The 14450-nt window shown below is 39.7% G+C and overlaps 1 protein-coding gene across 22 annotated transcripts in view; it reads left to right on the top strand.

Moving 5' to 3' along the window:
- Positions 1-14450, top strand: part of LOC109472372 (liprin-beta-2-like) — a 55547-nt gene that overhangs the window by 24454 nt on the left and 16643 nt on the right. For 7 of the 22 annotated variants that reach the window (XM_019772096.1, XM_019772078.1, XM_019772094.1 and 4 more), the window contains 12 exons: positions 2406-2556; positions 3772-3804; positions 4574-4635; positions 6501-6591; positions 7231-7322; positions 7896-7922; positions 8347-8379; positions 8904-8939; positions 10348-10422; positions 10880-10924; positions 12746-12848; positions 13740-13927. In XM_019772096.1, coding sequence (XP_019627655.1) covers positions 2406-2556; positions 3772-3804; positions 4574-4635; positions 6501-6591; positions 7231-7322; positions 7896-7922; positions 8347-8379; positions 8904-8939; positions 10348-10422; positions 10880-10924; positions 12746-12848; positions 13740-13927 — 936 coding nt within the window. The remainder of the gene's footprint in view (positions 1-2405; positions 2557-3771; positions 3805-4573; positions 4636-6500; positions 6592-7230; positions 7323-7895; positions 7923-8346; positions 8380-8903; positions 8940-10347; positions 10423-10879; positions 10925-12745; positions 12849-13739; positions 13928-14450) is intronic. The other 15 variants (XM_019772084.1, XM_019772092.1, XM_019772082.1 and 12 more) reach the window with 14 other exon arrangements.

Raw genomic sequence — 14450 nt, 5'->3', positions numbered from 1 at the left:
TATTTCGGCCAATTTCTATTATTTTTCCAGCGATCCACGGTGCCTGGTAGAGGCTAGTCGGGGCGACAGTAAGCGCTAGCCATTACAGCCGGCGCCACGGGAATGACACAGCGGTCCACCGGCGGGTACCCGTCGGGCTAGCCTGGGTGCCACCCCGCGCGCGAGTGTCTATCCTCTAAGTAAAAGTCACGGGAAGTCATACTCCCGGCAGACCTACTTGGCACACTGTGTCTAAATTCTAAATATCTCCTAGCGCATGAGGCGTTTATATAGAGGGCTTCGCGTGGACGAAGGGGTTTGGGTGGATAATGGTAGCGGACAAATACGGTTTCTCCCGAAATCTATCGCCAAATAAATGCCGGACTCTGGGGCACCCAGGGTTAACCGTCAGGCGTGCTAACAGCAACACAACAACCCGCCCCCCAGTAACACTAACCAGCGTGCCAGGCCCTGCAGCGTGCCTTTGCCGGTACTGTGGGGCCCAGTGGGGCCGGTAAAATTCGGTGGCCAGCTGGATACGCGCGCCAGGGGCTGTTGTTGTTAGCGGGCCGGCTAGCTGAACCGGCCACACCAGCGGTACTTTCCTGGATTTGTTCCATTTGATTTCGAAGTTGTTGAAAGAATAAATAATGGATAGAGATCAACTTCTTTTTGTCTTTTTCATTGTCTTCATCTTATGTAACCGCCTTCGTATTTCAGACAGCTTATGCATGAAATTCGCTTGTATTTATATTTTGAACATGTCTAGTTTTGACATATATCTGCTGGAGTACTCTGTATTGATAACTGTTAACGTGATGATAGCCGCCATCGTGAAACGCCTAATCTGCAGTACAGTAGCATATGCCTTCTGACTGGTTAAAAAAATGAAAACAAAGAAGAAATCATGTCAGTAGAGCCCAAAATGGAAGATTTAAAAAATCCTGTCAATAGTACCAAAAATGGCACTGCTGACAGGACGATCCTGTCAACAGTGTCAAAAATGGCACTGCTGACAGGACGATCCTGTCAGCAATGCAGTATTTCCTGTTATTGACAGGATCGTCCTGTCAGCAGTGCAGTATTTTCTGCTATTGACAGGACGATCCTGTCAGCAGTGCAGTATTTCCTGCTGTTGACAGGACGATCCTGTCAATAGCCTCAGGCTTTCGCGTTACGGGTTTCACGTCAATCGGACGATTTGCGGCACTGTCGTGACTCTTTGGTCATAGTTACAGGAAGCGGAATTTCTTGTTTTTTTTCTAGGAACAGGCCAAAATCAATGCGCGCGCGGACGTCATCCATAAAATTTACTTGGTGTGGCCTTACAGTCATCTCAGGGGGTGTAGTCATAACACTACTTTTGTTAAAGTTTTGTTTGATTTTGTATGCTTCAGCATGTTGTAAAGATTTTGTTTTTGTAAAAAAGCATGGTATTATTATTATTTTTTGTTGCAACGTTTAATTAATATGATTTATGCACTCAAATATTCTCTGGTAGAGACGTTCCACACATAAATGACTTGATAATGCACATTTGTGGCTCTGTACTTATAAAGTATTGTAATAATGTGGAACAACACAGAATGGTTAAAAACTGATTATGTTGGTGTAGTCAGCATGAGATTGCATCGTGTGACTAAATGTACATTGTATGTATTGCCACCATGGATAGTCACTTATATCAAAACTTTCAAAGCCTCAATCAAATGCACAGAAACTTTCCTTACAGATCATTAGTTTTTCATAAGTTACTGTCTAACAACCAACCCCTTTTCTGAATGTGAATGACAATTTAACAAGTTGTTATTAATGTCTCTGTTTGTGTTTACTTCTTTATCATTTATTGTATTAATTACAACTGTTCTGCATGGATTACCTTTGTGATGACCATAGTTTTATACTCACTCTTCCATATACTTAACAACCTTTCTAGTTACTTTGTAATTAATATTTGATTCATTTGTATCTGCCCTCATTCTTCCAGAAGATACAGTTGTTGCTAATGTTCATTTGGTATGGTTAAAGAATTTCATTTTCTTAAAGGATCATCTTTGATAATAATATTATCATACAATGTCAATGTACATACGAAAGGCACCCATTTTTTTTTGTTTGAACTGCATTTTACCAATACCTCTCTTGTTTTAAACATACAAAATTCAAAGTATTAGACACCTCTTAGCCCTAGGATATTGAGATTTTCTTTTACACAACCGGTAATGTCTTGCCTTCCTTGCCGGTTGTTACTGGTTGTGTAAAATAAAATTCCAACATCCTATGTTCTACCAACCTGAACTATTTTCAAAGACTCCCTAGCCCTCTTTAACCATACAAAATGAACATCCTACTAAAAAGAATTGTCAGTGTCACATTGAATTCCTCCTTTCCTTCCTTCATAACGACAAACGTTGATTTTCCCACAGATGGAGGTGGCTACGCTGCAGTCCACGCTGAACGAGAGAGACTCGGAAGTGGAGGAACTAAAGGCAGAGATGACAGAGATAAAGAAACAACAAGAGGAGGAGAGAGAGAAGGAAGAAGAGAAGAAGACAGATGAAGGAGACAGTGAGAAAGGTAGGAGTAGTCTCCCAAATGTGACAGTCAAAGCTGTAATGTTCATGTCCAGTTCTGTGAATTTAACACACATTTCTACCTATACATGTACATGTAAGTCTGGCATAGATAGAAGAGTGTGAAAACCAAAGGACCAAGAGTCTAAGACATTTGACAATACCTTTTCTTCAGCACGAATTAAGAAGATTTGAGTTCAGGCCAAACTTGCATGTACGGGTATGTAAGAACTATGACTTAGTGTTCAGCCCTGCAGACAATTGTTGTCACATTTGTGATGTACAGTATATGGACAGGTGATTTTGAACCCCTATCTCTTTCTTTGTTAATATGCTTGATGGATATTATGGGACTTATTAATAAGATTATGGGCTTATGTAGTAAAATGGCAGTATGCATATCTAAACCAGACCTAAATCAATTTGCAGGCTGTGTTGTGAATTACCATTGACTGTTACTGTATGAGACTGATTTGAAGTGCACATAATATGGCCTTGTAGTGTGCCTTTGCTAGGTGGCTTAATTTGCTTGTATTCAGTCCTTTTTCTAACTTTTTAATTTATTTTGTTTCTCTAGACAACTGTTGTTCTTTTGTTCAAGCCCTCAAAATAATACTCCCAAAAATTCGAGAAAGGAACAACATTAATTTCATGTTTGCTCCAATTTGGTGAGACTGATGAAATGCCTATTACTTAAACTGACTGAAATGCCTAGTTTTTAAACTGACTGAGGTACAATGTATGTCGTAAACCAAGAACATTTTGTCATTTTTTATGGAGAAAAATGGATTGATACACATTGTGATTCTTTGTTGACATGTATCGCCAATTGGTGTGCATGTATTACTTGTTTATGCTCATGACCATTTCCATTATCCTTCAATATATATAAATGTAACGCTCTATGGGATGAGTTGGAGACATTGATCCAACAGCATTCTCAGTACCCATGGTTCCAGACATCATTGGGATTGGTCACCCTCCCCACAAAGGGATAGCCAAACTCTGCTGCTTCTGTAACCAAGGGTACATCCTCAGAACCCATCCTGCCTTGTTGGTTTCTTCTCCCAAAGAGGTGTTTAACCTTCTCCCTGCTGTGTTCCCATCTTTGTACCCAAAGGTGTGGTTACAGCAGGGCCAAGGTTAAGCCAGAGTTCCCAAAAACAGTGCAGTGACTAATTAACCCTTGGTGTTGGTGCTCTCTCTCCCTCCCCTCTAGTAAAAAGGTTGAAAAAGCAGATGGTGGAAAAACGTAAGGCTTGTGCTTCTTGGTTGCCTCTCCTCTCCGTGTGGCTCACTAACTGAGTAGGAGCAGTGCTGAGCTAACACACTAACAACCTTGTACTGCAGCACACTTCTCTAACAGAGGGATGTCCCAGAAATGGACAATAAGTGGAAGGCAAGATTGCAGTTTTGAAATAAGACCAATATTACTGTGAGAACTAAGTTTTAGCCATTTTAAGAGAAAGACTTGCATACAAAGGAAAGGTTACTCAAAGGGATAAGAAATGGCATTTTCATGTCTTGCCCTCCAATAATACTTTTCTAGGACATTCCCAAACTGTTGACATGATGGTAGGACTTCCTTTGCGAACACAGCACTGGCTTAATATATTGCCACTTAGTCAACACCCTGTAGGTCCGTCCTAACAGCAACTGTACCACTAACACCATTCTTTTCTTGCAGTTACTGTAGATACTAGTACATGTAGATGCGCATGTACAGGCATATGGTATATGTAAACAAGCTAAAAGGCTTCCTTTTACAGTTACCAGTACAAGCAACATTTACTCTTGCTACTAACTGCCTTTTTTCCGCTCTAATTAGTTAAACCCTATTTTTAACATGATAGTAACTTTATTTTATTTTCAATTAATTTTGTCAATTAAAATTGTAGTAATAAATGTTTGTTTACATAATATATGCCATGGTTATTTTATACTTGATGTACAGTAACAGATAATATGTACAGTTAATCGTCAACACTTGCTTATTTCAATGCTGGTGTGTTATTGTTTAGAAGAGGAATACAACAATCTGAAGAGAGCTGTGGAGTCATTGATGCAGGCAAATGAAGAGAAGGTTAGTAAAGTGCTTTGTATTTCCATCACAAAGTTATGCATTTGAGAACACGTCTGTAGCAGCAAGACCTGTGCTGTGCAATGTGAACCAGTCAGAACTGCTCTGAGGAAGGTGACAGACAGTCACTGAAACATATAATAAAACGATTTTTTGTGTAAGAAGAGTCTCAATTTACATGTATTATCCTATTGGGTACTATGTATATCACAAAAACACAGATCCACAGAAACACAGCTTATACTAACAGTCCATGACATAGCTGGCGCACTAAACAGTAAACGGCAGGTAGATTTAGCAATACTTGATTTCACTAAAGCCTTTGATAAAGTCCCCCATGGCAGGCTCATCTCAAAACTGGAGTATTATGGAATCCAAGGCCCTACGCTGAATTGGTTAAAGGCTTTCCTGACCAACAGGGAGCAAACAGTAGTGGTTGAAGGGAAGGCGTCGGCTCCAGTTAAAGTAGCGTCTGGGGTCCCTCAAGGAACCGTCCTGGGGCCATTGCTCTTTCTCTTGTATATAAATGACCTACCAGATCAGCTTGACTCAAATGTGAGGTTATTTGCCGATGACTGTCTATTGTATGTAGAGCTTTCTACACAGACCGACTCACAACTTCTCCAAAAAGACCTGAACACCCTGGAACGAATGGCAAAGCAAATGGCTCATGCAGTTTAATCCCGAAAAAATGCTACATTATGCACATAACAAACAAACGAACACCACATGCAACTAGCTACCAGTTTTGTGGTCAGGCTTTAGCAACACAAAAATCCATCCGTACCTGGGCGTCACGCTGACAAGCGGACTGAAGTGGGGTGCACATGTTAATAATATCACAACTAAGGCGAAACAGACATTGGGAGTGATTAAACGTAATCTGTGGGCATGTCCAACGAGAGTAAAATCACTTGCATACACGTCACTTGTAAGACCGAACCTAGAATACGCTGCGACAGTATGGGATCCATATACAAAGAAAGACAAAGACAAATTGGAAAGGGTACAGAATCAAGCTGCAAGATTCTGTATGAACAACTATGTAAGAGGTGCTAGTGTCACGGAAATGAAAAGAAACCTACAGTGGACCTCACTTGAAGACAGAAGAAAGATGTCTAGACTATGCATGATGTACAAAATGACTAATAAACTGGTGGATGTCCCAACTACTAAGTACCTAATACCAGCCCAGAAGAGAACAAGAAATAGCCACGTATTCAAGTACCAGAGTTATCAACCAAGGATTGAGGTGTTCAAGAATTCATTCTTTCCTAGAACTATCGCAGAGTGGAACTCACTGTCACCAAGTACAGTAGGGGCACTGTCAATAGATAGCTTTAAACAATGTCTAGAGCTAGAAGTTCAAGGGTTAGGTGTAACAAGTCGATCGGTGTAATATAGCCAGCTGCCGCCGCGCCGCGTGCCTGCGAAGCTAGTGTGTTACGCCGAAAGGCGGTTATACCGGCTATACAGATACAGACAGATACAGATACAAAGCGAAGCATCAAGTGTTCTGTGTCAATGAATCATTATTTTTTGGAATCAGAAAGGTTTTGGCAGAATACAATTATAGAAAAATAGAAAAGGATACCTATAAATGCATATGGGTTTGTCTTCTGATATGTACAATTGTGATCATTTCCATTTATTAAAGACATTATCAATAGCAATGGAAGATCCAGTTTACATGTACATGTAAATCGTGAAATTTTTGCAGTGACTTAAATTTTATAGAATAATGGTTCAACCGCGAACTTCAAACACTGCAAAAAATCTTTTTTTCCATCTTACTGTGAAATAAAAGTAACTTCTAACAGTAAGCAGTAATGTAACTATTGTAAGAAGAATCTTTGCTCTGTTGACAGGACATAAAGATTGAGGAACTGAAGTCCAGTCTGAACCGGTACAAGCGGGTACAGGACATGGTCCTGAGTGCCAGTTCCCCCGGTAGGAAAGGTAACCGTATCTCTCTCTGCTGCCTGCTCCAACTGTCTGTCTTCACTGGTCTCCTGTCATTAATTTTGCATGAATCATATTTTAATAATATCTAAATACAGGTAAGGCCAGGTTTTAATTGAATGTTTTTACAGAGTTACTCATCTACAGTACTAGAAGTTTTTAACAGGTCTTATTTATCATATCTGGGTTGAAGAAATCTTGGATGCATCCGGAAATAATTGTGTGTTTTTTTACCAAAATTTGAAGTTGACAGTACTAACAATAATTTGGAGTTGACAGTACTAACAATAAAACTATTCTATACTATAAGTTTTTGATACTATTAGGATACTTACATGTACATGATTTTAATCCTTGAATTGATTATAGAATTACATAGTAACACTTTGGTGGTGGCTTTTCTAATATCAAGTCTTTTGCTCGTGGTGGCTTCCTAAAGACTACAGGCAGAGCACTAGATCTGGATGTATCAGCAGTTGAACATTGTGGTAAATTTTCTCAGTACATCTTTATAAAACTCTGAGTACAGCTGATACCACAAGATCCAGTGCCTGTGTGACTGTGAAAGATCTTGTATGTATTTCTTAAACAAACCTTAGTTTGTAATGTTCTGGCATTGCTACATTGTACATGTAGATGGAGCTCCAGGGGAAGAGGTTGACCCTGTCGTGACCCCACCTACCCCTCCTGAACAGGAACCCCTGGAGGAGACCCTGAAGGAAACACAGGTATGAGACTATTCTATTACATTTGGTTACCTTCCACAAAGTTTACTAGATCTGATTTCTTTATTGGATTTGAACTACAAATTCGCATTTTGTAGGGTCATGCAAAGTAGCATGTTGTCCTATATTGACGTTACATATCTGTAACTGTAATACAATGATTTCCTTTCCAGTGTCACATTTAACAATATGGTGTTTGTTGAAAACAAGTCTTGCTGTGTTCTTGTCTGTTTTGTCATACAACAGTACTGTGACTGTCTGTGCTGCTGATGGCATTGTCCGCTGTCTTGTGTTTGTCTTGTCTAGATCCATCGTAGCAGGCAAATTACAGAATTGCAAAGTCTTCATTTTGTATCAGTAGAAACTTCTAAAGAGGTGTTCTAGAGGGACTTGTTGTCTGGAAAATTTTCTATTTTTTAAGCATTTCTCAGATCAAGATACATGTACACATGCAAGTCATAGTCTGTAGCAGTTAAAATGCCATTTAAGAACATATGGAACATAACTTTGAAGAAGGTACCTAAACTTTCATTCACAGTTTAATAAAGGCTTAATTTCTCCTCATGATTTCCACAGTCCTCCTCCATGCCTTCCCTCAGTAAGGTAAAGCTCTATACCTCATACTATCAACCAGGATTTGATACATGATTTGCCTGTTTCATGCTTTATGTATTGTCCAGCATCATTTGCTGTTTATTGTCAATGTCTCTCAGTCGCTTAACAATTTGTTACATGTACACCATATTGTTGATATTCTGGACTACTGTTCAAATTATATTCACTTCTACACTATTTTAAAAGCATGGTATCAGTGTCGCAACAAGAGCAAAGCAAAACTTAGTAACGATCTTTTCAGTTTCCGTTGGGCAAGATTAAAACGTTTTAGTCCATACTTCAGAATTTCATACAAACCTTTCATCTAAAATCATTCATTACTCTGTAAAATGTAAAAATTTCTTATTCCGCACGTTTAGCAGATGGTAACAGCTTTCTGTTCTGTGTCTCTTGTCACCATCTCTCTAACTAGCAACCTACCGACGCCCCCAAGCAGGCAGAGGAGGTACTGCGTGTACATGTACATATTATGGATGCAGCATGGTGTTATCTTGTGAATGTAGAGAAAGAATCAGGATGTGTACATGGTGGTTATAATATGTGTTGTTGGTACTGTGTGGGTTTCTGGCAGAAAACTTTTGTGTTTGATGATTATTACTTTTTAGATAGCTTGAAAATTAATTTTCAGCAGGGAAGTGCTTGCAGTGGACAGAGATGTCTCGATTAGAAGCTGATTTGCTCAATTCATTTTATAGCTTTTTATTTACAAACAGGTTTTGAGGCTGCTTTGCAGAGCATCTACATGTTTATGCAAAGTCAAAACAATCACATTTGAGTAACAGATGACTGCGTTAAATACATGTATAGCTTTTGAGTACACTCTACAAGTGCGCTGGCATGATTAAAAAAGTTGCATCTTTTTCCTACTCCTGGAACTGATTTTAACATCTTGTATGTGTGATATTTCTTATCCTACTGATGTTCTGTATGCTGATTTCGACCCCTTCCTCTTCCTTCCTGTAACTGTAGTACTCTACTCGCTCACTGCCTCGCCTGTACAAAAGGGTAGGTGGCGCTGTTTTCTCTCTGCATGCTGGTGTTCTTGTGTAATGCTTTTACCCTATTGTAGTTTAGACACACTTGTAAAAACTTTGCATCTGATCTGTGCCAAAGTTTAGTAGTAGTGATAGCCCTATCAAAAGCTAACTGTTTTAAACTGTTTTAAAACCCATATATATACAAATGTATGGCTTGGACATAAAGTACCATCTATATAGTGTCCTGTGTATGTACGATTTGGAGGTGTTTCTCGTGCAACGTATCACACCGCAGGAAAACGCAACGTATGCAAAAAAAGTCAAGAGTCTGTGACCTGATTATGACTTAAAAATTACTTGAAAATATTGTGTAAAAATAGTCCAGCAGGACAAGGGTTAAACTGCTTTAAAGACAATGTAGATTTACATGCGCTTGTATATCTCGTATATCTATTACTTTGCTTGTAATATCACATTTCTGTATCTGATTTGTGCCAAAGTTCAGTAATAGTAGAAGCTTAAGTAGTGTTACCCCTGTTAAAAGCTTTTCTTTTAATTGACTTTAAGATAACATTAAGGTTATTGTGTCCAAATGCCAATGTACTTTTCAGACATTGAATGTTGGATGGATGACTTCTCAAACATTGGTACTACTGTAACACCAGTTTTTTGTCATAGGGAAACATCACTAATCCTACAGAAACATGAACTACAGTCAAACCTGCCCATCTAACCACCTCCTGTCAAACAGTGCTGTCCATGGCCAATTTTGCATTATGATAATGACCCCCTGCCAATCAACCAACTGTCTAACTCGCCCAGTGACCACTTTCTGAGCTGTTTTATAAACAGACAAGCTGCCTAAGGGCCACACTTGCATTGTTTGACAAACACTGCTCTCAAGGTTAAACAGTGGTTTCTTGAAGTTTATTTATGCATAATATGTAACTAAGTAAACTTCAAGAAACCACTGTTTAATCATGGAGGCAACATGCAAGCCCAGTATCTTACATTGTATACTGGCCAACAACCCAACTCACCTCCCAAAATAATTTCATCAGGTTAGTAGGACATATAAGATGTAGGGATTTTTCTTCTTACACAACCCATAGTGTATCTCACTAGCTTACGTTATGATGTCTATCAGGCACCTTCGTCAGTAGTACTTCCTCAGTACCACAGTATTTATAGCAAAGAGAAGCAGTACTCCAGTCAGAAGCTTTGAGGAAGGTATCTGAAAGACATTGAACGTTTAAAGCAAGGTGGGATACAGTACGGTTGTGTAAGAAGAAAATCCCCTATATCCTCACCCAACTCACCTGTTTTACATTAGCTCCCATACAACAAGCACCTTTCCACAGTTCTATGAGTTGTTGATAATACACAAGGTTTGACTGTAAGTGACATGAAGATGTGATCCCTGCTGTGTTTTCCAGCCTGTAGTGTCCAAACCACCTCCCTCCCCACCACCGCAACAAAGAATTGCTAAGAAGGATGTAAGATACTTAAGGGTACCAATCGCATTCGCCATTCTTTTCAAAATCAGAAAGAAAAAAACTTTATGCTAACAGCGTTTCTAACTGCAGTATGAAATTATTACAGCTAATATTTAGTTGTGTTTGGCATCAAAAGTTGCAGTTTGTAAAAAGAAAACAAAGGCTTGTATTAAATTGGTCTTTTTCGTTTGTAACATCTTTGCACATGCTTGGTGTGTGTGTAACTTCGCTGTTCAAAATTTTATGATTGAAAGGCAGTTTTAACAATCAATTTTTATGTGTCGTCAGTTCTTCTTCCCTATTCATGATACTAACATGTCCACACTGACAGTGTCAGTGCCTTTTACCTGGTGCTAATATTCTTTGAGGTGTGACTTACATGGAACTACCACACAGTATTGTAGTTGCACTCCTGCAGCTAATACTGTAACACTGTAACTGCATCTTATTTGTAACCCCACTTGCCTTCCAGCTGTTCCAGCATCGGGGTTACCACTCCCTGCCACGCCTGAGGAAGGTAGAGTATGCTATCCAGCGGTGGTGACGTCTGACTGCAGGGTCCACAGAAGTCACACTTAGCCAGTCACAAAGATTGTTCATTTTGCATGTTGCCAGAAGTACATTTTAACCACGGCACTGTGTTCTAATTTTGCAGGATAACCAGCCTGACTGAAGCACAGCATGAGAATTCCTACATAATAGTTGACCGTGTCATTTCACCCCCTAACTATACACTATAATGTCAACTCTCATATAATTCCACTTGGCAACCTAAAACTGCCATCTTAGAATTTTAAGAGAATGATCTTTTATTCTGCTCATTGGCAGAATGTGCTGCGAAACCCAAATTTTTCATGTTTTTTGTTGGATGTTTGGTCAACATAAAGCATAAAAATTTTGCCTGTTGCAGACGGTATCTTTTCTGACAGGATGTCATATTTTAAAACAAAAATATGACCTTAAACAAGATGTTCTGCCAAAGTACTATGCACAATAATACATTGCGGAGGCACAGTACATTCTTGAGAAGGTCTTGATACTGTTCTTTTTTTGTGATGGTCTTAACTTACCAGTAGAACTATGAGAGTTGATGATATATGGAACATACTGAATGCATGGAATATTCTGACACTGAATGCAAGCATGGAATCCTTTTTACAGTGCATAATTACCATTGTGTTATTTTCCAGGACCAAAATGTTAAATAAACCTACTGTACTGGCTATTCTTTTTGGTGTCTTTTAGGAGGCATGAATCTGCCTTATGTACTGCTCAATCAACTTTGTATTGTACATTCCCTAACTGTCATCTCTCACCTATACATTGAAAGGAGTAGCCAGCACATGTCTTAATAGATCTAGCCCGCTGTTATCATTGTTTCACCAAATCATCAGTGGTTCGTAAAGACTATAACCAACTGAAGCTGTTCATATGACATGACGTTGACAATGCATGCATTCAGAAGATCATTCTGTAGCAGTTTAAAAATATTGTCCATGTTTCAAGGATACACGTGACTTGAATAGATGCATTTGAAGCATATATCACCATGTAAGCCTTTATTCCAGATAGGCCCACATGACAATGCACATTTTGTACCACACATACATACATCTAGCACAGAACCTATTGATAGGTCACTAACATTACAGTTTTCATCACTTTATTTTTCAACCAGGATCATTTGCACAGCATGAAGCTACATTGACTAATAGCTGCTAACCTCTACCAGGCTTTGGGAAGCAGTTGGAAAGAGTAGAAATTGGTCAAGTAGACAGGGGAGTTCAGTTAGTTCAGTTGTCCGGTTTATCGTCTGTTGTTCCCCGTCTTCCGAGGGTTAGACGTGCTTGCACAATACATCTGGGGCTTGATGGCAGCACGCCACTTGCCCCTGTCCTGTGGGTCAATTTTATCTAGGTTCTCCCGTACGTTGTCATACCATTTTCTTCTAGGGTGGCCACGGGGGTTTGGACACTCCACATCCAGTGTGAGGATCCTCTTCAGCCATCTGTCCCTATCCATTCTCTGGAGGTGGCCGTACCATCTAAGTCTGTTATACCTAACTGTGTCCTGAATGTTATGGACTCCAAGCCGCCTACGAAGCTGTTACTTTGCCTACGAAGTAGAGAGTACATTTACATGTAGCCACTCCGGAAAACGTACTCTCTAGCAGACCAACTACCCTGGCATGTTATCTGTCTATTTGACCAATTTCTACTCTCTCCAACTGCCCCAGAAGCCTGGTAGAGGCTAAATAGCTGCATGACTATAAAATTACATAAAATCTAGACTGCTAAGTAAGCTAATTGATTCCTGTTTGTCTGTTGTTTTCCATCAGGATCCCACGCCCAAGCCAGCCATGCCAGACCCTGCCTTCACATCCACCCCTATCAACACTAACAACACTGGGGAGCAGCTCAGTATACAGGAACTAGGTACAGGTACTGGTACACTTCACTAACATTGGCATGCTGGCCCACAGGCCTTCTGAACGGCTGTTGCAGACAAGAAAGGGAATTTGAAAAAGACCTTCATTCCAAATACCACGTACAAGCCTTTTATCTTGGGAATTATGCTGGTCTTTAGACACATTGAACTGCTTGAATTAAGTTTGGAATTAATCTCTAATATTGTTAAAACAGACTTATAGGAAAGGGAACCATTGTTGGATAGTATAATCTATATCTGAAGTGGATATTTTCAGATCAGATACTGTGCAGTACTTTTTATTCGTATGATTTCGAAGCTCGCATTGTGTATCAAGATGATCAAAGGCTGAAATTTTTACCAGTTCTGAGATTCATTGAAAGAATGTTTTGGAGATTGACAATTTCAGGTCATACCATCTCTTGCTACCAGTGTTAATATGGACATTTTCTTACTGCAACAGTCTGTGGTGTGATGCATGCTATGTGAGGGACACAATGCATGGTTAGAAATGCATGATGTTCATAGTTGTAATTTATGGATCATGTAATAAACTTACACATCATTTCATTAGAATTCTAGTCAAAATGACACGTCATTATGCATGTTTAATGTACTGTTAATGTTATAAAACTGTCTTGTCAAAGTTTTTGGAAGCGTTGAAAGCATCGCAATGTCTTGTATACTAGTAACTACTTTATTTTGCATGTGTAATTGTGATAAACACAGTGGATTCATAAATCTAATAGTGGGGATATGATGTTTCAACCTTTTTAAATGTTTCCCATCTGTGTGGCCCATGGGCTATAGAAACTAAGATTGGCACTGCCCTATACACGGCCATGGGAAATATTTTAACATGTTGGTTCATACTGACTGCCTGCTTACTCCCTTACCTCGTTCAGACACGTCCCATGAAGGCCAGGTTCCCAGCACCATTAACGAGACGCCGCAGACTACGGTAGATGCCATCGAGGCTGATCAGGTGGAGAAGGAACCCGCCATGGAGTCCCCGCCCAAACCTCCCCGCCTCCGACCTCAGGCAAGGTCGTCCAGTCTGGAGGAGATCAAGGTCATCTCAGACTCAGAAAAGGTGACTTTGGTAACTTGACTCATTATACCATGATATGGAGTTTTCTTTTGCATTGGTTTGTGGGAACAGGTTTTGAACCTGCAATAGGTCTTTTTTCAGATCTATTATGAAGTACTGAGTGACTGTTGAGCAACTCAAGTTGGTTTTGTGTGTGACCTTTGATTTTATTGATTTAATTACCATACAGTCTCTGAGGCATGATGTAAAAGAATGTCTAGAAGACAACAAAACACAAAATGTAACAGAAACAAATCTTTTTTTTTTGCATTCGAAATTGATGTATCAAATTTGGGGCACTAAGCAGTTGCTCAGCAATTGCATCCTTCACAGGGTCTAACATGAATAATAGGTTTACAGGTATGTTTTTGTTGTTTTGGTGATGAATTGTTAACATCGTTCATCGTAGGCTGATGATTCCGACAGTCCAGTTCCTCTCTCTCTCCGATGGTGGAGACGGTCATTACGCGGTAGCAAGAAATCCACGGTCAGGGCCCCGATGCCGAGAACAAAGCAAACACAAACA

The sequence above is a fragment of the Branchiostoma belcheri genome, unplaced genomic scaffold (genome assembly GCF_001625305.1).
Source record: "Branchiostoma belcheri isolate BF01 breed outbred unplaced genomic scaffold, Haploidv18h27 scaffold270, whole genome shotgun sequence".
NCBI classification, from domain to species: Eukaryota; Metazoa; Chordata; class Leptocardii; order Amphioxiformes; family Branchiostomatidae; genus Branchiostoma; species Branchiostoma belcheri.
Note: the sequence above shows the minus strand (reverse complement) of the source record. Positions and strands in the feature narration are given on the sequence as shown.